General features: G+C 41.4%; 1 protein-coding gene across 1 annotated transcript in view; it reads right to left on the bottom strand.

The window, feature by feature from the left end:
- Positions 1-3,571: 3,571 nt before the first annotated feature.
- Positions 3,572-19,584, bottom strand: part of GPD1L (glycerol-3-phosphate dehydrogenase 1 like) — a 33,575-nt gene continuing 17,562 nt past the window's right edge. The window contains exons 6-8 of the mRNA XM_080639418.1: positions 8,900-9,133; positions 8,416-8,522; positions 3,572-6,447 (exon numbers count right to left, since the gene is read on the bottom strand). Coding sequence (XP_080495544.1) covers positions 6,351-6,447; positions 8,416-8,522; positions 8,900-9,133 — 438 coding nt within the window. The 3' untranslated portion in view covers positions 3,572-6,350. The remainder of the gene's footprint in view (positions 6,448-8,415; positions 8,523-8,899; positions 9,134-19,584) is intronic.

Genomic DNA, 19,584 nt, shown 5'->3' with positions numbered 1-19,584 from the left:
ACCAACCGAGACTCCCTGATTCCCATCCATAAACTGATCCGTAGTCTGGAGAGTCAGGGAGTGATCAGCAGGACCCGCTCACCCTTTAATAGCCCCATATGGCCAGTGCGAAAGTCTAATGGAGAGTGAAGACTAACAGTAGACTATCGTGGCCTGAATGAAGTCACACCACCATTGAGTGCTGCTGTACCAGACATGCTAGAACTTCAGTATGAACTGGAGTCAAAGGCAGCCAAGTGGTATGCCACGATTGATATTGCCAATGCATTCTTCTCAATTCCTTTGGCAGCAGAGTGCAGGCCACAGTTTGCTTTTACTTGGAGGGGCGTCCAGTACACTTGGAACCGACTGCCCCAGGGGTGGAAACACAACCCTACCATCTGCCATGGACTGATCCAGAATGCACTGGAACAGGGGCAAGCTCCAGAACACCTGCAGTACATTGATGACATTATTGTGTGGGGTGATACAGCGGAAGAAGTCTTTGAGAAAGGGAGGGAAATAATCCAAATCCTGCTGAAAGCTGGTTTTGCCATAAAACGGAGTAAGGTCAAGGGACCTGCACAGGAGATTCAATTTTGGGGAACAAAATGGCAAGATGGACGTCGCCAGATCCCTACAGATGTGATCAACAAAATAACAGCAATGTCTCCACCAACTAATAAGAAAGAAACACAAGCTTTCTTGGGTGCTGTGGGGTTCTGGAGAATGCACATCCCAAATTACAGTTTGATTGTAAGCCCTCTCTATCATGTGACCCGGAAGAAGAACGATTTTAAATGGGGCCCTGAGCAACAACAAGCCTTTGAGCAAATTAAACGTGAGATAGTTCATGCAGTGGCCCTTGGACCAGTCCGGACTGGGCCAGATGTAAAAAATGTACTGTACACCGCAGCTGGGGAGAATGGTCCTACCTGGAGCCTCTGGCAGAAAGCTCCAGGGGAGACTCGAGGTCGACCCCTCGGCTTTTGGAGTCGGGGATACCAAGGATCTGAGGCCAGCTATACCCCAACTGAGAAAGAGATACTGGCAGCCTATGAAGGGGTTCGAGCTGCTTCGGAGGTGATTGGCACTGAAGCACAGCTCCTCCTGGCACCCCGGTTGCCTGTGTTGGGCTGGATGTTCAAAGGCAGGGTCTCCTCTACACATCATGCAACCGATGCTACATGGAGTAAATGGGCTGCACTAATTACACAATGAGCTCGAATAGGAAATCCCAGTCGTCCAGGCATTCTAGAAGTCATCATGGACTGGCCAGAGGGCAAAGATTTTGGAATGTCACCAGAGGAGGAGGTGATGCGTGCTGAAGAGGCCCCACCACATAATAAACTGTCAGAAAGTGAAAGGCAGTATGCCTTGTTTACTGATGGGTCCTGCCGTATTGTGAGAAAGCATGGGAGACGGAAGGCAGCCGTATGGCGTCCTCAACGACAAGTTGCAGAAACTGCTGGAGGAGAGGGTGAATCGAGTCAGTTTGCCGAGGTGAAAGCCATCCAGCTGGCCCTGGACATTGCTGAACAAGAAAAGTGGCCAGTACTTTATCTCTATACTGACTCATGGATGGTGGCAAATGCCCTGTGGGGGTGGTTGCAGCAATGGAAGCAGAGCAACTGGCAACGCAGAGGGAAACCCATCTGGGCTGCTGCACTGTGGCAAGATATCGCTGCCCGGGTGCAGAACCTGGTGGTGAAGGTACACCATGTAGACGCACATGTACCCAAGAGTCGGGCCAATTGGGAACACCAGAACAAGCTGCTAAGATTGAAGTGGCTCAGATGGACTTAGATTGGCAACATAAAGGTGAATTATTTTTGGCCCGATGGGCCCATGACACTTCAGGCCATCAGGGCAGAGATGCAACATACAGATGGGCCTGTGATCGAGGGGTGGACTTAACAATGGACACTATTGCCCAGGTTATTCATGAGTGTGAAACATGTGCTGCAATTAAACAAGCCAAACGGTTAAAGCCTCTTTGGTATGGAGGACGATGGCTGAAGTATAAATATGGGGAGGCCTGGCAGATTGATTATATCACACTCCCACCAACCAGCCAAGGCAAGCGCCATGTGCTTACCATGGTGGAAGCAACCACCGAGTGGCTGGAAACATACGCTGTGCCCCACGCCACTGCCCGGAACACTATCCTGGGCCTTGAGAACCAGATTTTGTGGCCACATGGCACTCCAGAAAGAATTGAATCAGATAATGGGACTCATTTCCGGAATAACCTTATAGACACTTGGGCCAAAGAGCATGGCATTGAGTGGGTGTATCACATCCCCTACCATGCACCAGCCTCTGGGAAAATTGAACGGTACAATGGGCTGTTAAAAACTACATTGAGAGCAATGGGTGGGGGAACTTTCAAGCATTGGGATACACACTTACCAAAGGCCACCTGGTTGGTCAACACCAGAGGATCTGCCAACAGGGCTGGCCCAGCCCAGTCAGAACTTTTACATATTGTAGAGGGGGACAAAGTTCCTGTGGTGCACATGAAGAATTTGCTGGGGAAGACAGTCTGGGTTATTCCTGCTTCAGGTAAAGGCAAACCCACTCGTGGGATTGCTTTTGCTCAGGGACCTGGATATACTTGGTGGGTAATGCGGGAAGATGGGGGAGTCCGATGCGTACCTCAAGGGGATTTGATTTTAGGGGAAAACAGACAATGAACTCAATTGTACGCTGTTGCCTGCTATAGCCCATCAACTAGAAGTCTGCAGGGCACCAGTGACTGGCCCTGACTTCCCTCCGACCATCATCCCAACAAAGAATGAACTTTGACAGAACCGGACGAGTTCTACAGTAAAGGAATGATCAGCATCAGCAGGCAACGATCCAACACTGCACGCAGCCTCTCCTGCCCTGAAAGACTGTTACAAGAGATGGAGCCCAACATCATGGACCGAATGAAATCAGTAGCTTTATAGGAATTGGTCCGTGCACTAAGATAACAGTGCATTGAGATGAGAGTGAGGGTATATGGAAAATGTGGGATCCGAGCATGATGTGAATGGTATGGAATAAGGGGTGGATACTGTCCTGGGTTCAGCAGTAGCAGTCAGTTTTTCTCCTTCTTAGTAGCTGTTGCAGCAATGTGTTTTTGACTTTCGGCTTGGGAACAAAGCTGATAACACCAATGTTTAGACTGACCAAGGACTTTGTGAGTCTCATGCTCTGCCAGGGAGGAGGGGAAGCCGGGAGGAAGCAGGGACAGGACACCTGACCCAAACTAGCCAAAGAGGTATTCCATACCACAGCATGTCATGCCGGCGGATGTAACTGGGAGCTACCCGGAAGGGCACGTCCTCTTTTCGGTCGGGCTCTCTTTTCCGGCGGTCGGTATCGTATTCTCTTCCCTTGTTATTTCCCTTATCATTATTATTATTGGTGGTAGCAGCAGTGGTTTGTGTTATACCTTAGTTACTGGACTGTTTTTATCTCAACCCGTGGGAGTTACATTCTTTCGATTCTCCTCCCCATCCCTCTGGGGGGGTGGGGAGGGGGAAGTAGACTGCGTGGTTCTAATTTACAGCCGGGGCTTAAACCACGACACTAACTCTTCAAATGGGTATACAGTCACAATCTTTAAACAAAATCAGTACACATGTCTAGGGCACACTGAGTAGGTACCATTAGAAGATAACGCCTTCCTTAGTAATCAGTATTTATAAACCAAGCATTACTAGTTACACATTTAGGATCCCTTAACACAGGAGTGAATGCTATCAGTAAGACTATCCCAGTACCAGGTAAAACAGTGTTTGTAAAACACATTCCAATCCGTTCCAGGATCATATCACAATCTTCTAGTGAGCAGTAACTATTAGTGGAAGGAAAGTATCTAGTGACAAGCTGATGGTTCTCAAGCACTGAAAAGCAAATATAAATGGTGAAGTATTTATAGAAATTCAAATAAATTATTTTAGTTGTTGAAACCTCACTTTTTGCCTGAAAAGAACAAGAAAGTACAGACTGGAGGAAAGAATTTCATAAAACCCTTTCCTCTGGATTTGCCTTGAAATAGGCTTCTGTACAAAACAAGAATAATTAAGATTTTGGGGTTTCAGTGGTAGTAGTATTGGAATAATAAAGGAGTCACTTTAATATATATATCAATTTACCACATTTAGCTTATATAGCCCTTTATGTATCTTACAAAATGCTACTGCTCTACATCCTGCATATTAAAAAAAGTTTACATATTTATGTATATATACACACAGATAAAAGCAAAGCAAATCAGCAAGGTATTAAAAAGCCAACAGAATCCATCAGAAGACGCACTGAAAGCTATGCAGTAAAGAGGAGTGTATGCTCCACGTATGCGTGTCACAGTGCTTTCAGTCTCAAACCAGCCTTTTAATTGCCTAAGCAGAGTGCTTATTCAAAGTCAGCTCTACCAGCTATTTCCTCCATTACCACAAGCGCCTGATGTTACTTAACTTCTGACCATCTGTTGTATTTAGCACTACAGAAATAAGGCAAAATAACTTCTCACACCCCTGAATATCTGAGGACATTCACAAGATCTTCAAAAAATGAATGCAAGACAAGAAATGGTAGCCCTAAGCTGAAGCATCTTCCTGTCTATACAAAGCTGTCTCAATGCTCACCTCTTTCACTGCAATGCAGGCTACTTAAGGAAGTGTGACAATTATTCCCAGGCATCCTTCTTTGTTTTAGCTAGCTTTGAATGAAAACTCGAAGCTTCACTATGGGTTTGTGCTCATGATTTCTGGCCTTAAAAATATCACTGAGAACACTGACCAACAGTTCTGATACTGCTCAGAGGTTTGGAGTGGATATTCAGAGTGATGGGCATTTGTTCTGAGCTCTCTAAATCTTGATGCTAATCCTTGTATCCCAGCTGCAAGAATGAGTCCACTCTTTATGTATCTAGATATATTTTACCCCAAAATCACATCTCAGTACACAAGAAAAGCAAGACAGATTTCATTTACCTATCTTGCACAAACCTTCTTACAACAAAAAATAACCAAGCCAACCCTACCCCCAAAACTCCACGAAATCACAACTTTTCCAATAATAGATAAAATGAACCTTCTCGATAAAGCAAAGGTGCCTGAGAAAACCTAGTTGAGATACCTGGGGAATAAAAGAGATGGCTTTGAGAAGCTTCCTGGGAGATTGGTCAATAAAGTACTTGATCAGGTACACATTAAAGTTTATCCAGTGAAAAAATAACTTCAGAATTCAACATCTCTGGGGGTCTGGTTCAGGACTACAGTCCAGTTGACATGTCAGTCACTGGCAGGCACTGAAATGAATGCAGTCATTGTACTGGCACATAATAACTCTTTTGACAAGTCAAGCATATCTACCAGGGAATTCCCCAAACATTCCTTGGAGTGCTGTGTGGAGTGCAACACCTCCCAGCTGATGGTTAAGCTAGAAACACGGTATGACAGCTTTGAGTGGTGGATACCAAACAGTATCCTTCTCCACCCACCAAACAATACCAGTGAGAATGATCACAGGCAACACTGAAATGACCCCTAGGATCCAGGGTGTAGAATCCCCAAGTCAGTATCTCCCACTTGTTTTTGGGAATGCAGTTCTAGAAGAGCCTAACACCTGGGAATGTCAAGGGAAAAACAGAGAAATACAAAAATGTGAGGATTAAAACCTGAAGGGAAGGTAGTGATCCCCCTCTAGCATATTCCCTTTAAAATAGTGTAATTAAAACCTTTAAATTCACTTAGAAATTGGTTTCAAAATAGTCTTGAGAGTTTTAAAGACTTTCAAAAATCATAATGTTCTTCACCAGTTCATTAAAATACCCCAGTAGCCCCCGAGCAACTGCTTATTTTGCATGAATATTGCTTAAATTATTACAATCATATCCATGCCAAATATTAAATTGTCATTGTCTATACAGAGCAAACCAAGTTCTAATAGAAAGACTCCTAACATTTCAAGGTTACAGGCTTGATTCAGTCTCCATCAAAACCAGTGGGATTCTTCTCAGTGTCCAGTGGATTTTAGACTAGGCCTTAATGAGAGACAACAAAACACTGTGGTTTATGGTGTAGGAACAGACACAAAAGTACACTTGTGTATATACACTGGATATGTAGCATAACTTTTGCATTGCCTATCTTAAACCAGTTGTATTTTAGCCAGTAAAGCAACAATCACCAAGCCAACATGGCATGCTGTGTCAAACTAGGCTGTATAACAAAAAGCAGTACCCATTCAGAGACATTCACGTTGTTACTGTTGCCTAGTGAACAGCTTTGAACAAACGTTAATGAGACATCCACTTGAACTCTGGTATGAACTTGAAAGGCAGAAACGTGCATTACGATGATGCCTGATTGATTTTATATGTGCTCTGGATGACTCTGAAGGCAGGATATCATCTCTCTGACAGGCTTCCCTTCATAGCAGATTTGATACACAGCAGTGAATAATGGAAACCTGAGGAAACAGGGTAGGGAAAGCAAACGCAGTCTAAGTTTATTCTGTAATATTTTCTTAAATGAAAGAAATAAAGTGGGGTTAGGAAAGATCAGTTTCTTTTAGTATTTGCCAAGTGTTAATGCTGGGCTGAAAAGTACTAGCTAAATACAGAACCTCCAAGCATCTCTAAAATGACAATAAACCATCTCTAAAATGCAGTCACTCTCAGAAGCCTAGCTAGCTCTAACGGGGCCTGCAGCATTCATTATGTACAGCCCAACAATTAAGTCGTCTAGAAAGTTAAAAAAACTAAAACCACTTGCATCTTTCCTTGACAATCTTACAGTAGTACTCACCCATGGTTAAAAAGGATGACTGGCACAGCAGTTGTGCATTATTTCTGAGCAATAATTTGATAAAACAATTGCAGAATATGACACAAAGAAACCCAAGAAGAAATTGAAGGTCAAGTTTTTAATGGGTCCAAAATTAAACATGGATTTTGAAACGTCAGATTCTTCAGAACCAAGGTTGACTGCAGGCTCAGCAAACTCCAAATGCATCTTATGTCTGAGTACATTAAGAGGACTAGTTCTACAATGTTGAAATGAAAAACTAATTGCACTGTAAATACCAACAGGCATCAACCCTGCTACCAAGGCTCTTCTGCTGAACTTTGACTTTTGCCTATTTCTGTGTAGCCTTGAGATTCTTTTTGTAGGATGAGAATGTGAAATTTTATTCTTCCTAGACACTTAACTCTAAACTTTCAAAACACAGCTGGTTTATTGTGCTTTGTGTTTTAAAGCAGTAACAAGAAAGTCTGGGAAAACCACTCTGAAAGTTGCTTTTGAAAGTGTTGTTGAATGGGACCTTTTATGAAGAACTGACACATACACATTGGTATACCAACGGTTTTCATATCTTTCATTAAAAAAAAGCAAAACCTGAAGTCTTCCATAATACACTCTATTTCTTGCAAGATAGGGAAAAAATAACCAACTAATCCCCCCCAGAACAACCCAAACACAACATCCTGTCTCATTTAGGGCATCATTATCGGCAAAGAATGAAATCAATGTTTAACTAGATTTTTTTTCTGCAGTTAGCTTAATGCATTGCAGAGACAGGCTTCAGTACCCCACATCCAAAGGAAAATGTAAAAAGATAAGTAAATTAATGCAGCTGAGCCATTAAAACTATACTTTAAAAACTCCTTTGGGAAAAGACTAAGTAGCAAGGCTTGGTCTTCTCATTGGCAGGCATTTATTTTCTGATTTGTATCCTCTTCAAACAGGAAGAGATACATGCATCCCTTAATCTCACGTGGAGACAACTGCGAGCATGTGGCTCTAGGAATCATACATGTTCTGACTTGAATACAAATGAACAAGCCAGGAAAACCTGCTTCATTTCATACCACAAAATAACCCCTGACCTGTACAAGCAGATAGCAAGTTTTATCCTACAGCAAACGGAAACCATATTAGGAAAGAGAACTGTGCTATTTGAGCTAGAATTCATGTGGAAAGAAGCAGCCACTCTATTCAGATGATCACCTATACAGAACCTTAATAACAAAGCGCCTCTCCTTGGAGGCAAATAATGAATTTACTACGATGAAATTAGCTGTAGAGCCTTTTCATAAGTCTCTTTAGGAAGCCCAGCTTCCATTTCCATGTATTTTATTCTTTTCAAATATTAAAACACACTTGCTGTGCTTTTCTGTGATAGCAGAAGGCAACAATACATTCTGCACACAGAACGGCGTTCACAAATTTAATGTCACACTATTAGCTTGATCTACAGCGGTACTATTTTGTGGTTCTATTCACTTCTCTCTGTGATTTTAACTGGGGATTAAGCTACTCTTATTACAGAGATTTTCTTCTTGGCTGTTACCTTCAAGAAGATATCAAATATGCAGAAAGAATTATGGACACAAAAAAGGGGCATGTGGAATTGGCTTTATCTGTTCTTACTTACTTTTCCAGCATTCCTTTCTGCTTGAGGATACGGTACACTTCTGCAGAAGTCTGTGGTCCTTGCAGTTTCTGACCATTTAACATTTCTTGCTCCAATTGTTCAATAGACTAAACCATGACGGGGGAAAAAGAAACAACAGGAGGACACGGAGAGTTATGATAAAGTTTTCATAAGCCTGAAAGCATCATCTGAATGACAATTAAAAAAAATAGTTACTGAGTTTTTCCTGTCTCAAAAATGACCTTAAGTGAGCATGTAAAATATTCTCCTATATTATTGTTTGTAAAAATTCTCCTTAAATCTGCATCTCCCTCCTTTTTAACACCTTTACCCCCATTCTAGCCTTGCTATACTCAAAAACAGGAGGAAAGAGAGGGGTTCTTACTCAGCACAGCTAGCATGCGTCAAATAATTGTACTGTTACTCCAACAAACAAGGAGTGTTAGTACTTGCAACAGTGGATTTCACCCGGTGAATGAGGTACCTTTCCAGTTTTAACGAAGGCTTCTGCTACACGACGGTTCCGGCCACCATAACATGTTGTGATGAGATCAGCAACCCCACAGCTCTCCAGAAAAGTGGCAGTAGACACCCGTCCTTTGCAAAACACTCTGGCAAAGGCAATCATCTCCATCAGGCCAAGGCGAATAACAGCAGCTTTGGTATTGTCACCGCAGCAAAGGCCATCACAGAACCCAGCTCCTACTGCTACTATATTCTGAGAAGAGACAAACCAAATGGGAAATGAGTCAATTATTGCTTGCAGAATTCTATGAGACACCAAAACACAGAGTTCAGATGTCCTTAAGAACTGCAAATACTTTACTATTCTAAGACTCCATCCTTGTTTTATTGGGGTTTGGGTTTGGATTTATTGTTTTGGTTTGGGATTTTGATAGCTATGGGATAATCTCTACAAAAGAGAAAACAAACAAACAAAGATGACAAGTCTTACATTACTAGGTTTTTCAAAACATAAAAGCAGAATAAAAGCTTTGGAACAAGCTGCCCTAGAGGCTGTGGAGCTATTATTACTGACTGTCTTTATGAACAAACAGGTATCACCACACCCAAACAAAGTTTTATCTAGATTGAGCTGTTCCTGCCCTGAGGTAGGGATAAAGTTAGACTGACATCCCACAACCCTTTTATCCATATTTTCTTTACAATTAAAGTAATACTGAATCACAGAATCATTTGTCAACTTCCATGCTGATATGCTAAGAACCCAAATTCAGCCAAGCTAACAGAATTCAGTCCTTTTAAGTATACAGAGTTCCTGTATCAGCAATAGTTAATCAAGGATTCTCAGAAGGTTCATGACACAGGATTCTGAAGAAAAAATGTAGGGTTTTTTTTTCCCTTCAGACCTGGTGACAGCTTCTACAAAGCATGTGCTGTTTCTTCATGAACAATCAGCTATACAGACCCTTCTTCAGTTTACAAACATATAGATTAGTTGAGATATGTTTGAGTGAAGTGATTATAAAAGCTATTTTCTGGCCTGGAAAAGAGAGACTAGCCAAGATTAGTTTGCTCCTACCAAAAAAAAAAACCAAACCAAACAAAAAAACCCCAACAAAAATCAAAGCCCAACAACCCCTATCAAAACTCCAAACACTCCCAAAAAGATGGCAAAATGTTAGCGTCAGAACAAACACATAACCACCGGAATGGTTATATGAGGTGCTTTATTAAGGCGCCGAGAACCAGGGGTACTCACCCAAATCTGGTTCTAACCCCGTCACATCGCGTTCGCAATTTATACACTACAAATCGGCTGATGCAATACGTCTATACAGATTTATGATCTATTCCCGCTTTGTTTTATAATGATCTTCACACTTGCACCTGCACTCTGATGACTTAACCTTGGTCCAAACTGTGGAACTATTGTTAACTAGTTTCTTAAGTGCAACTGGTCAGAACGATAGTTCCAGCCAGGTTTCGAACAAAGTTTTCTGTTCTAACTTTATTCTTGGATATTTTCAGTCATCGTACAAATCGTTCCTTGATTAGGTTTCTAACATAATGCTTAGTTATAAAGTAACTAAAGATAAATGTACAATTGTTTTCCTAATGATTTATGATTCCTAAACACAATAGCCTATTGAAACAGCTATAGAGTAACTGAAATACAAAACTACAAAGTTAGTTATAAAATGACTAAAACACAAAGTAGCAAAATTACACATTTTGATATAAGTATGAAGGGATAAGGCTTTCTATTGATTGACAAATTTTTAAATAAAATCACTTCAATCACTCTTATATGATTATGACAAACAAAATTTCACCCTTCCCTAACATTTCCCCCCTTTGAAAATACTTCATTCTAGCAAGTATTTTCACCTTTTAAGTACTTGTTTCCTGATAGGTAAGAGAGGGAGATGAAGGTGGGGTTTTTGGGTATTTCAGATATTCTCTTGTTACTGCTCCTACGATTTGATGAGTCCATGCACTGTTGCAGGTTATTTCCTTTCGAATACAAAGATACATCAAATATATTATCAAAAACACAATTAATACCATGATTACAGTTTGTATAAGAGAATGAACCCATCCACTAAGATGAAAGCCCAAGCTGTTAAATAATGCTCCAATCCAATTTTGTTCAATTTCTTTCCTTTCTTTTTCTGCTTCTTGTTCAATTTCGGTCATCTGGGAAATATGTTCTATGTCTGCAGTCACATTGGGAATGTCAACGCAACAATGGTCCACTCTGTCTTTCAAATATCCACAAACACCATGTTCTTTTAGTAACAACATGTCTAATGCCATTCTATTCTGCAAAGTCATTTTATTTTGGCTCCTGACATATTTTACTGATTTGTCTTTTTATTGTTTGATTCATTTTCTCCACCTGTCCACTGGATTGGGGTCTCCAGGGAGTATGTAAGTTCCATGATATTCCTAACAGTTTACTAACTTCCTGTACTATAGCTGCAACAAAGTGTGGGCCCCTATCTGTCGATATCCCTAAAGGGACTCCAAATCGTGGAATGATTTCTCTAAGCAACCACTTTACTGTTTCCTTTGCCTGGTTGGTGCGACAGGGAAGGGCCTCCGGCCATCCAGAAAAGGTGTTAACCCCTACCAAAAGATACTTATACCCTTGCACCTTTGGCAGTTCTACAAAACCAAACTGCCAATAGTCTCCTGGTTCCATCCCTATCCTGATTCTTCCCATCTCAACTTGTCTCCTTACCACTGGATTATTTTTCAAACAAATTTCACATTTTGACCCTACCGCTTTTGCCATGGTTAACATCTGTGTGGAAATTATTCCTTGTTTTAAATAAGTTACTAATGCTTCTGCACGCCAATGACACTTCTGATGTTCAGTCTGTAGAATTTTCCGCATTATTGCTGGTGGCACTATTACTTGTCCAGTCGTTGTTATGTACCACCCTTCAGAATTCTTTTGAGCTTTTAAGAGTCCTGCCAATGTATTTCCTTCAGATATCTTCGAAGTTCTTCCTTGGTGTGCTTTGCAATGCATAATGGCCACCTGTTTAGGCTTTTGCACAGCAATTATTAATTCCAAGATCTCTTTTTGATATTTTATATTAGTCCCTTGTGAGGATAACAGTCCTCGTTCCTTCCATAATGCTCTGTGTATATGTACAACGCCAAATGCATATTTCGAATCTGTCCATACATTTACCTTTTTGTCGTCACTCAGTTCCAGCACTCTTGTAAGAGCTATCAGTTCTGCCCGTTGAGCCGATGTCCCAGGAGATAACGCTCTTGCTTCAATTACCTCTCGCTGTGTTGTTACAGCATATCCTGCATACCGTGTCCCATTTTCCACAAAGCTGCTTCCATCTATGAAAAGTTCCCAATCAGGTTGTTCAAGAGGTACATCTTTCAAATCTGTTCTGGTTGCATGCTCGATGACCTCTATACAGCCATGTTCAAGGGTCCCCTCCTCTGGGTGCGTTCCTAGAAAAGCTGCTGGGTTCAACAGGTTAGTAGTCTTTAAACTCACATCATCTTGTTCTGTCAAAATTGCTTGATATTTCATCATTCTGCTAGGGGATAACCAATACCCCCCTTTTGTTCTAAAACAGTTGTTACTGTATGTGGCACAAAAACTTCAATATGTTTCCCCAGAGTCAGTTTTCTACCCTCTTGTATCAGAACAATAGTTGCTGCTACTGCTCTTAAACATGAAGGCCATCCTGCACTCACCGGATCCAGTTGTTTTGAAAAATATCCCACTGGTCTTTTCCAGCTTCCAAGCTTCCGAGTTAACACTCCCAGCGTTAATCTCTGTCTCTCATGGACAAATAACTGAAAGTCTTTGTCAGATCCGGGAGTCCCAATGCAGGGGAATTCATTAGCGCCTCCTTCAGTTTCTTAGAGGCCTCTCTCTGTGGTTTATCCCAAACAAAAGCAGGTGATTTTTGGGCCTCATACAGGGGTTTAGCAATGAGTCCGTAGTCCATTATCCATAGTCTACACCACCCTGCCATACCCAAAAATGTTCTTAGCTCATGGAGATTCCGTGGTTCTGGAATGGCACAAATTGCGTCTATGCGATTTATTCCCAGCTTCTGCTGTCCTTGTGAAATTTCGCACCCTAAGTATAATACAGTTGTGCATGCAATTTGTGCCTTTTCCTTCGAGACTTTATAGCCATTCAGACCAAACTGGTTCAAGATTTCAATAGTTACTTTTATACATAATGACTCTTGTTCTGTTGCAATAAAGATGTCATCTACATATTGCAATAAGAGGTATTGTGATCTTGGTACCTGTACTTTTCCTTGAGTAGTCCATACTTCCAATTCCTTAGCCAGTTGATTCCCAAAGAGGGTTGGGCTGTTCTTGAATCCTTGTGGAAGTCTGGTCCATGTTAGCTGAGTCTTTCGTCCATTCTGTGGGTTCTCCCATTCAAATGCAAACAGTTTCCTGCTACTTTTGTCAAGAGGAATGCAGAAGAAGGCATCTTTTAAATCAATCACTGTAAACCATTTATATTTTTCCTTCACAGATGTTAACAATGTATAAGGGTTTGCCACCGCTGGGTGAATGTCTTTTGTTATTTCATTTATAGCCCTCAAATCCTGTACTAGCCTATACTCACCATTTGGTTTCTTCACAGGGAAAATTGGTGTATTATATTCTGATTCACATTCTTCCAAAATTTGATATTTTAAAAACTTCTCAATTGTTTTTATAATCCCATATCTTGCTTCTAATTTCAGGGGATATTGTTTAACCCTTACTGGCCTAGCTCCATCTTTTAATTCCACTATCACTGGTTGAGCCGTCCTTGATTTTCCTGGAATTTCTGTTTCCCAAACTGTCAGTATCACAGCCTGCTCTACCTCCACTGGGATTCTAGCAACAGGCTTATCTTTGAGAACTAAAATCTGTCCTGTTTTTGATTCTGGAATTTGCATTGTTAATTCACCCTTTTCAAAAATAATCACTGCATCCAGTTTAGCTAATAAATCTCGTCCTAAGAGGGGAATAGGGCATTCAGGTACATACAGAAATTCGTGTATCAATTCTTTTCCTCTAAATCGCAAGTCTAGGGGCTGCAGGAATGGCCGTATTTCCTCCTTCCCTGTGGCTCCTACAACTGTCGTAGTTTTCTTTCCTAGTTTTCCGTGTAAATCATTTAAAACTGAATAGGTGGCCCCTGTATCTACCAGAAATTTCACTTCTTCCCAATTGTATTTTCACAAGGAAGGGGTTCCTCATTTCTCGCCCCGGCTTGTCAGCTCTGATTGTCATATTCTCCCAGCACCATCGCCTTAGCTACATCCGATCCCACAAAAGGGTTCCTTGGGGACATAAATTGTCCTCCCCTCAATGGACATTAATTTTTCCAGTGTCCCTCCTGTTTGCAGTTTGCACACTGATTATATCCTAATCTTTCTGTATTCACCCCTATTCTTGGGTTATAAAATCCTCTTCCTTGTTCCCTACCTCGCATACTCCCTCGACCCCTCCCCCTAGGGTTGGAAAAACTCTGTTCCTTTCCTTGGATTACTGCCAATAAATTCTACTGCTGCCTCCGGGAATTTTTTTTTTTCCCTATTATTATACACCTTCCAAGCCACTTCTAATAGTCTATCCAAGTTCTGCAAATCTGCCCCCCCTAGCTTTTGTAGCTTTTTTCCTAATGTCGTCTTGAGATTGCCCTGGAAAGATCAGAGCTAATTGTGTCCTAGCCTGTTCAGTTTCCACATCCAAATCTGTATATTTCTTTGCAGTTTCTTTAAGTCTTTCTAAAAAGGTAGACAGTGATTCTGTCTTTTCCTGCCTCACATTGTACAGCTTTGACCAATTTATTGTTTTAGGCATGGCATTTTGCACCCCAGCAATCACCCAATCTTGGTACCTTCGCAAATTCCTCATTCCCCTCAGTGTATTATAGTCCCACATCGGATCTTCCATAGGGAAGTTTTGATCTATGTTTCCCTCAACCAACCCCTGTCTTAAATCTTCTCGAACTTTTTCTCTTGCAGTCCACAATACCATTTCTTTTTCTGTTGAATCCATAAGGGTGTCTAAAAGCACCTGTATATTATCCCAATCTGGGGTTTGAGTTTTCATAATCATTTTCATTACCCGAGCTACCTTATCCGGATTTTCTCTATATGTCCCTGCTGATTGTTTCCAGATGACTAAATCCCCGGGTGAGAAGGGTACTTTGATGTATACTGGCCCTTCTGTTCCGACTCCCTGTCTTAAAGGCGCAAGCACTGCACCAGGCGTCTGAGCCTGCATTTCTCTCCCTCGTCCTTCTCTTTGACGAGTTCGATGTGAGACCGGAGTAACGGGGAGGTCTACCTTTTGATCCCCCTTGCATTCATCGTCACTCTCACTCTCAGAATCACTTTCACCATGATCCTCCTCCCCCCTTTTCCTCTATTACCGGCGGGGCTACAACCAGATCAAGACTTTCATTGTCCTTCTGGTGTTGCAAATTGTTTTCTAAAGCAAGACACCCAATACACTTTTTCTCAGCAACACATCCCCTACATTGTCCATTTGCTTTTGTTTTAACAACCATAATTCCACAAGATTTTTGCCATTCCTTGTTATTTCTTAGAGTAAAGAAAAGATCTATATGGCACTTCATCCCATTTTCCTTTCCTTTTACAGAACAACATCAATTGCAATATAGTATTATACTGTAAAGTTCCATTTTCAGGCCATTTTTCCTGACCTTCCAATTCATATTGTGTCCACCAAACGTTACAATAATCAATCAGCTTATTTTTCCGCATATTTTTCTTTTTTTTTCCTTTTTTTTTCCTTTTTTTTTTTTTCACCACTTAATTACAACAATTTAAACCAGTGCTGTTCCTGCAGCATAAACCAAAACCAGTGCTGTTCCTGCAGCATAAACCATTTACCAACCAAATTTGCCGAACCTGCAGGGCTTTCGCCACTGTCTAAAGGATGGCGCCTAGGCTTACCCCGGGAGCTCCCTAGCCCAACCAAGCGCAGCTTTCGCCACGTCTAACTGGCAGGCTTTACCATACCATACCAAAATCGGTACCGTTACCATACCAAACCAGAATCGGTATCGTAACCAAATTAAAAGCACCTTTCTTACCATATCAGAGGTCCGTCGTGAGCAGCGGAGGTCGGTCGCGGTCGATGGCTCCCCGAGAATCTCTCGGTGCCGGCTGGAGCAGGATAGAAACGCGATCCGCCTCAGCATTGCCCGCGAGGTCCCATCTGGGTCGCCAAAATGTTAGCGTCAGGACAAACACATAACCACCGGAATGGTTATATGAGGTGCTTTATTAAGGCGCCGAGAACCAGGGGTACTCACCCAAATCTGGTTCTAACCCCGTCACATCGCGTTCGCAATTTATACACTACAAATCGGCTGATGCAATACGTCTATACAGATTTATGATCTATTCCCGCTTTGTATTATAATGATCTTCACACTTGCACCTGCACTCTGATGACTTAACCTTGGTCCAAACTGTGGAACTATTGTTAACTAGTTTCTTAAGTGCAACTGGTCAGAACGATAGTTCCAGCCAGGTTTCGAACAAAGTTTTCTGTTCTAACTTTATTCTTGGATATTTTCAGTCATCATACAAATCGTTCCTTGATTAGGTTTCTAACATAATGCTTAGTTATAAAGTAACTAAAGATAAATGTACAATTGTTTTCCTAATGATTTATGATTCCTAAACACAATAGCCTATTGAAACAGCTATAGAGTAACTGAAATACAAAACTACAAAGTTAGTTATAAAATGACTAAAACACAAAGTAGCAAAATTACACATTTTGATATAAGTATGAAGGGATAAGGCTTTCCATTGATTGACAAATTTTTAAATAAAATCACTTCTATCACTCTTATATGATTATGACAAACAAAATTTCATCCTTCCCTAACAGCATTATGACATCCTCGTAAAGCAAGGAAGCAACAGATGTAGCAATACCTTTCAGCATGTGACAATAGCAGCAGTAACCTCAACAGAAACTACAGGAGAACTAACATTATGGCACCTAATACAGCACTGAGTGCAGGGAAAAAAACCCAACCAAACAAACCATCTGTAACTACTGCTGAAGAAACAGCAACTCAGAAATTGATAATGAAAGTAACAAGCTGACTTTCAACCAGTTTTTTTGGTTTTTGGACTGTAAGAACCAAAACCTGCAGGTAGCTGCAGTGCTGTGTGGCCAGTTATGGCTAGATGAATCCGAATCAAACGAGGTCAGAGGACAAGTCATGCTTTTTGAGCAGCCAGCTGAGCTCTAAAGGTGACCTTAAAAATTGCAGACAGATACCCCAACATCAGATGTGAAGCAGCAAATCAAGACTTTTAAAGCTGGCACTTTAGATAATCCTGGCTTAAATGCTGCTTGTGGTGACTCAGTCAGGGCATGTTTTCATCAAATGCCTCTCCCAGAGCAACTTCCAATGTATTTTCATTTGGTAGCAAAGCAAGAAGAAGTCAAACAGGTATTTAAGAAGTTTTCAGATGGGATAACCTATTTAAATGGAACGTACACATACACAAAGTCTACGAGTGTTTAGTGCTCAGCTAAAACCAACAATTTTTGAACAACCTCTAGACTTTTTCCGTGTACTTCTTGAACACTCCAATACTAAAGCTTTCCCTTCCTTCTGATTTTGCCTGCTTTGACTTTCCACTTTGAAGCAGCCTATCTGGCCATAACTTACAGGATGATTTGGCCTATGGTATTTTGTTGTCTACTCCTACCTTTTGCCATGTCTGTGTTCAGAGCAACAGGAATATCGTTTTAAGCAAATCATACCAAGACTAGTTACTTCTGAGGAAACGGGGTGGGGAAAAGGGAAGCTGTGAGTCTAACTCTGAAACACCAAACTCCTTGTTTGTACAATGTCCCCATTGTACGTTCTTAAACATAGTTTGCAAATAATGAGGAAACAAGACAACTGGTTATACTCTGGAACACCCACCCACCCCTAGGAGACTGTTCTATCCTTGTCTACGTAACCCTCAGGCCACAACTATTATTTTACAGGGTCTACCACCTGGTTTTACTCAAATCCTTTAAGAATCTGTGACAACTCTCCTGTGTCTAATACGCTGCAGAGAACTGAACTACACCACACTGAAAGTTACACCACACTGAAAGTTACACCACACTGAAAGACAAGCCACTCCTTTTAGAAATAAGCCAACACAAAATCTCACAGAACTTGAGACTGAGTCCAAAAATCGATCTTTCAGTCCAAAACAAGAGCAAACCAGGCAGCTTGGTCCTTGACATTTCTGGGCGCAGGCACTAAGTTGAGTTTGTTTCAGGAAGATGCATAATGATCTGTATCCAGAAGCTGGCATTAGTCCTAGTCATTTTAGAACATAGGCAAATTAACACACAAGAGCCTAATGGCACTAGCACTGTAGTGATCTTCTGAGAAGTGGACTCTGGGGGAGAATCTGTATCTATCTGGTGAAAACATGGTTCTGTATCCGACATTGCCACTGCCAAAGCCTACACTTGAAGTTACAAGAGCTCCTGCAAATGTACATTTGTGTACACTTCTGTGAGCTCAAAGGCTGACTGTATTTGCATGTGCAACATGGAGATTCTGAGAGCACAATAGGCAAGGAAACTTTAGCTTACAGACAAACCGGTTGTTCCAAAGGCTCAAAAATACTGTCACACACCACCAAAATGACTGCAACACAACATTTGTCTTGGCGTGAGGGATTCAGAGCTCTCAAAGCCACCTCACACTTGAGCAAGCACATTTCCTCCATCTCAGCATTAACAGCTTTTTACATTAGAGCACCCAGCAGGCAAGATACACAGGATGATTTTACATTGCGTATGGTTTTAAACTACTAAAACACTCTGCACTAACAGGCAAGTTTTTAGCTGATCTGGTATCCAGAAGCTGGCATTAGTCCTAGTTATTCAAGAACATAAGCGAGACCTGGATTCAGTTATTTTACAGTGAAGTTATGCTCCAGAAAAGAAATGGTAACGCCAGGCAGTTCTCACAGTATGTGTCAGAACAAATGAGAGAAACATCTTTCACTTGCACATGACCTGACGCAAACATGCCATTTGTGACAGAAGTCACAAATGCAAGGTCAAGAGATGACCACGAAATCAAGGCTAACAAGCCTGCAGATTTTGCTGACAGATGTTCTCTTACACAGTCAGTTAGTGCTCAGAAATACTCAATTTCCAATCCTACTCTGTTTACAGGAGGTTTGTGGAGTGCTCATGAAGACAGCATCAGAGGCCATTTCTGAGGCAATCATTACCTCTCCATAATTAAATGGATCATTACAGTAGTTCTCTAATGCAACAGCATTAGTAGCATTTTAGTAACAGAAATACTAATTCACCTGGGATGTCCAGACTTCCTTCAGGTAGCGTCAGCTCAGCACAGCCTGCTTTTCCTCCTGCTTACACATGAACTTGGAGAAGCTCTTTGCTTCATATCATGGCTAAGAGAGGTTAAATGAAGACTCAACAAATAAAAGACAGTATCAGCAGGACTGTCAGGGAGGTTAAGCATAAACTGCTTTCTTGCTCCTAGCAAACTTGGAAGTAAATAATGGATTTCATTTCCACTTAATGTCAGGAAAGAGTCATTGCCACAATCAACTTCTGTAGTACCTAGACTAACTATCCAACAGCAACTGCCAAAAACCACTTTGC

Source organism: Psittacula echo (genome assembly GCF_963264785.1).
Source record: "Psittacula echo genome assembly, chromosome: 2".
Taxonomy (NCBI): Eukaryota; Metazoa; Chordata; class Aves; order Psittaciformes; family Psittacidae; genus Psittacula; species Psittacula echo.
The sequence above is the reverse complement of the archived record's forward strand: the minus strand, read 5'-3'. Positions and strand labels throughout refer to the sequence as shown.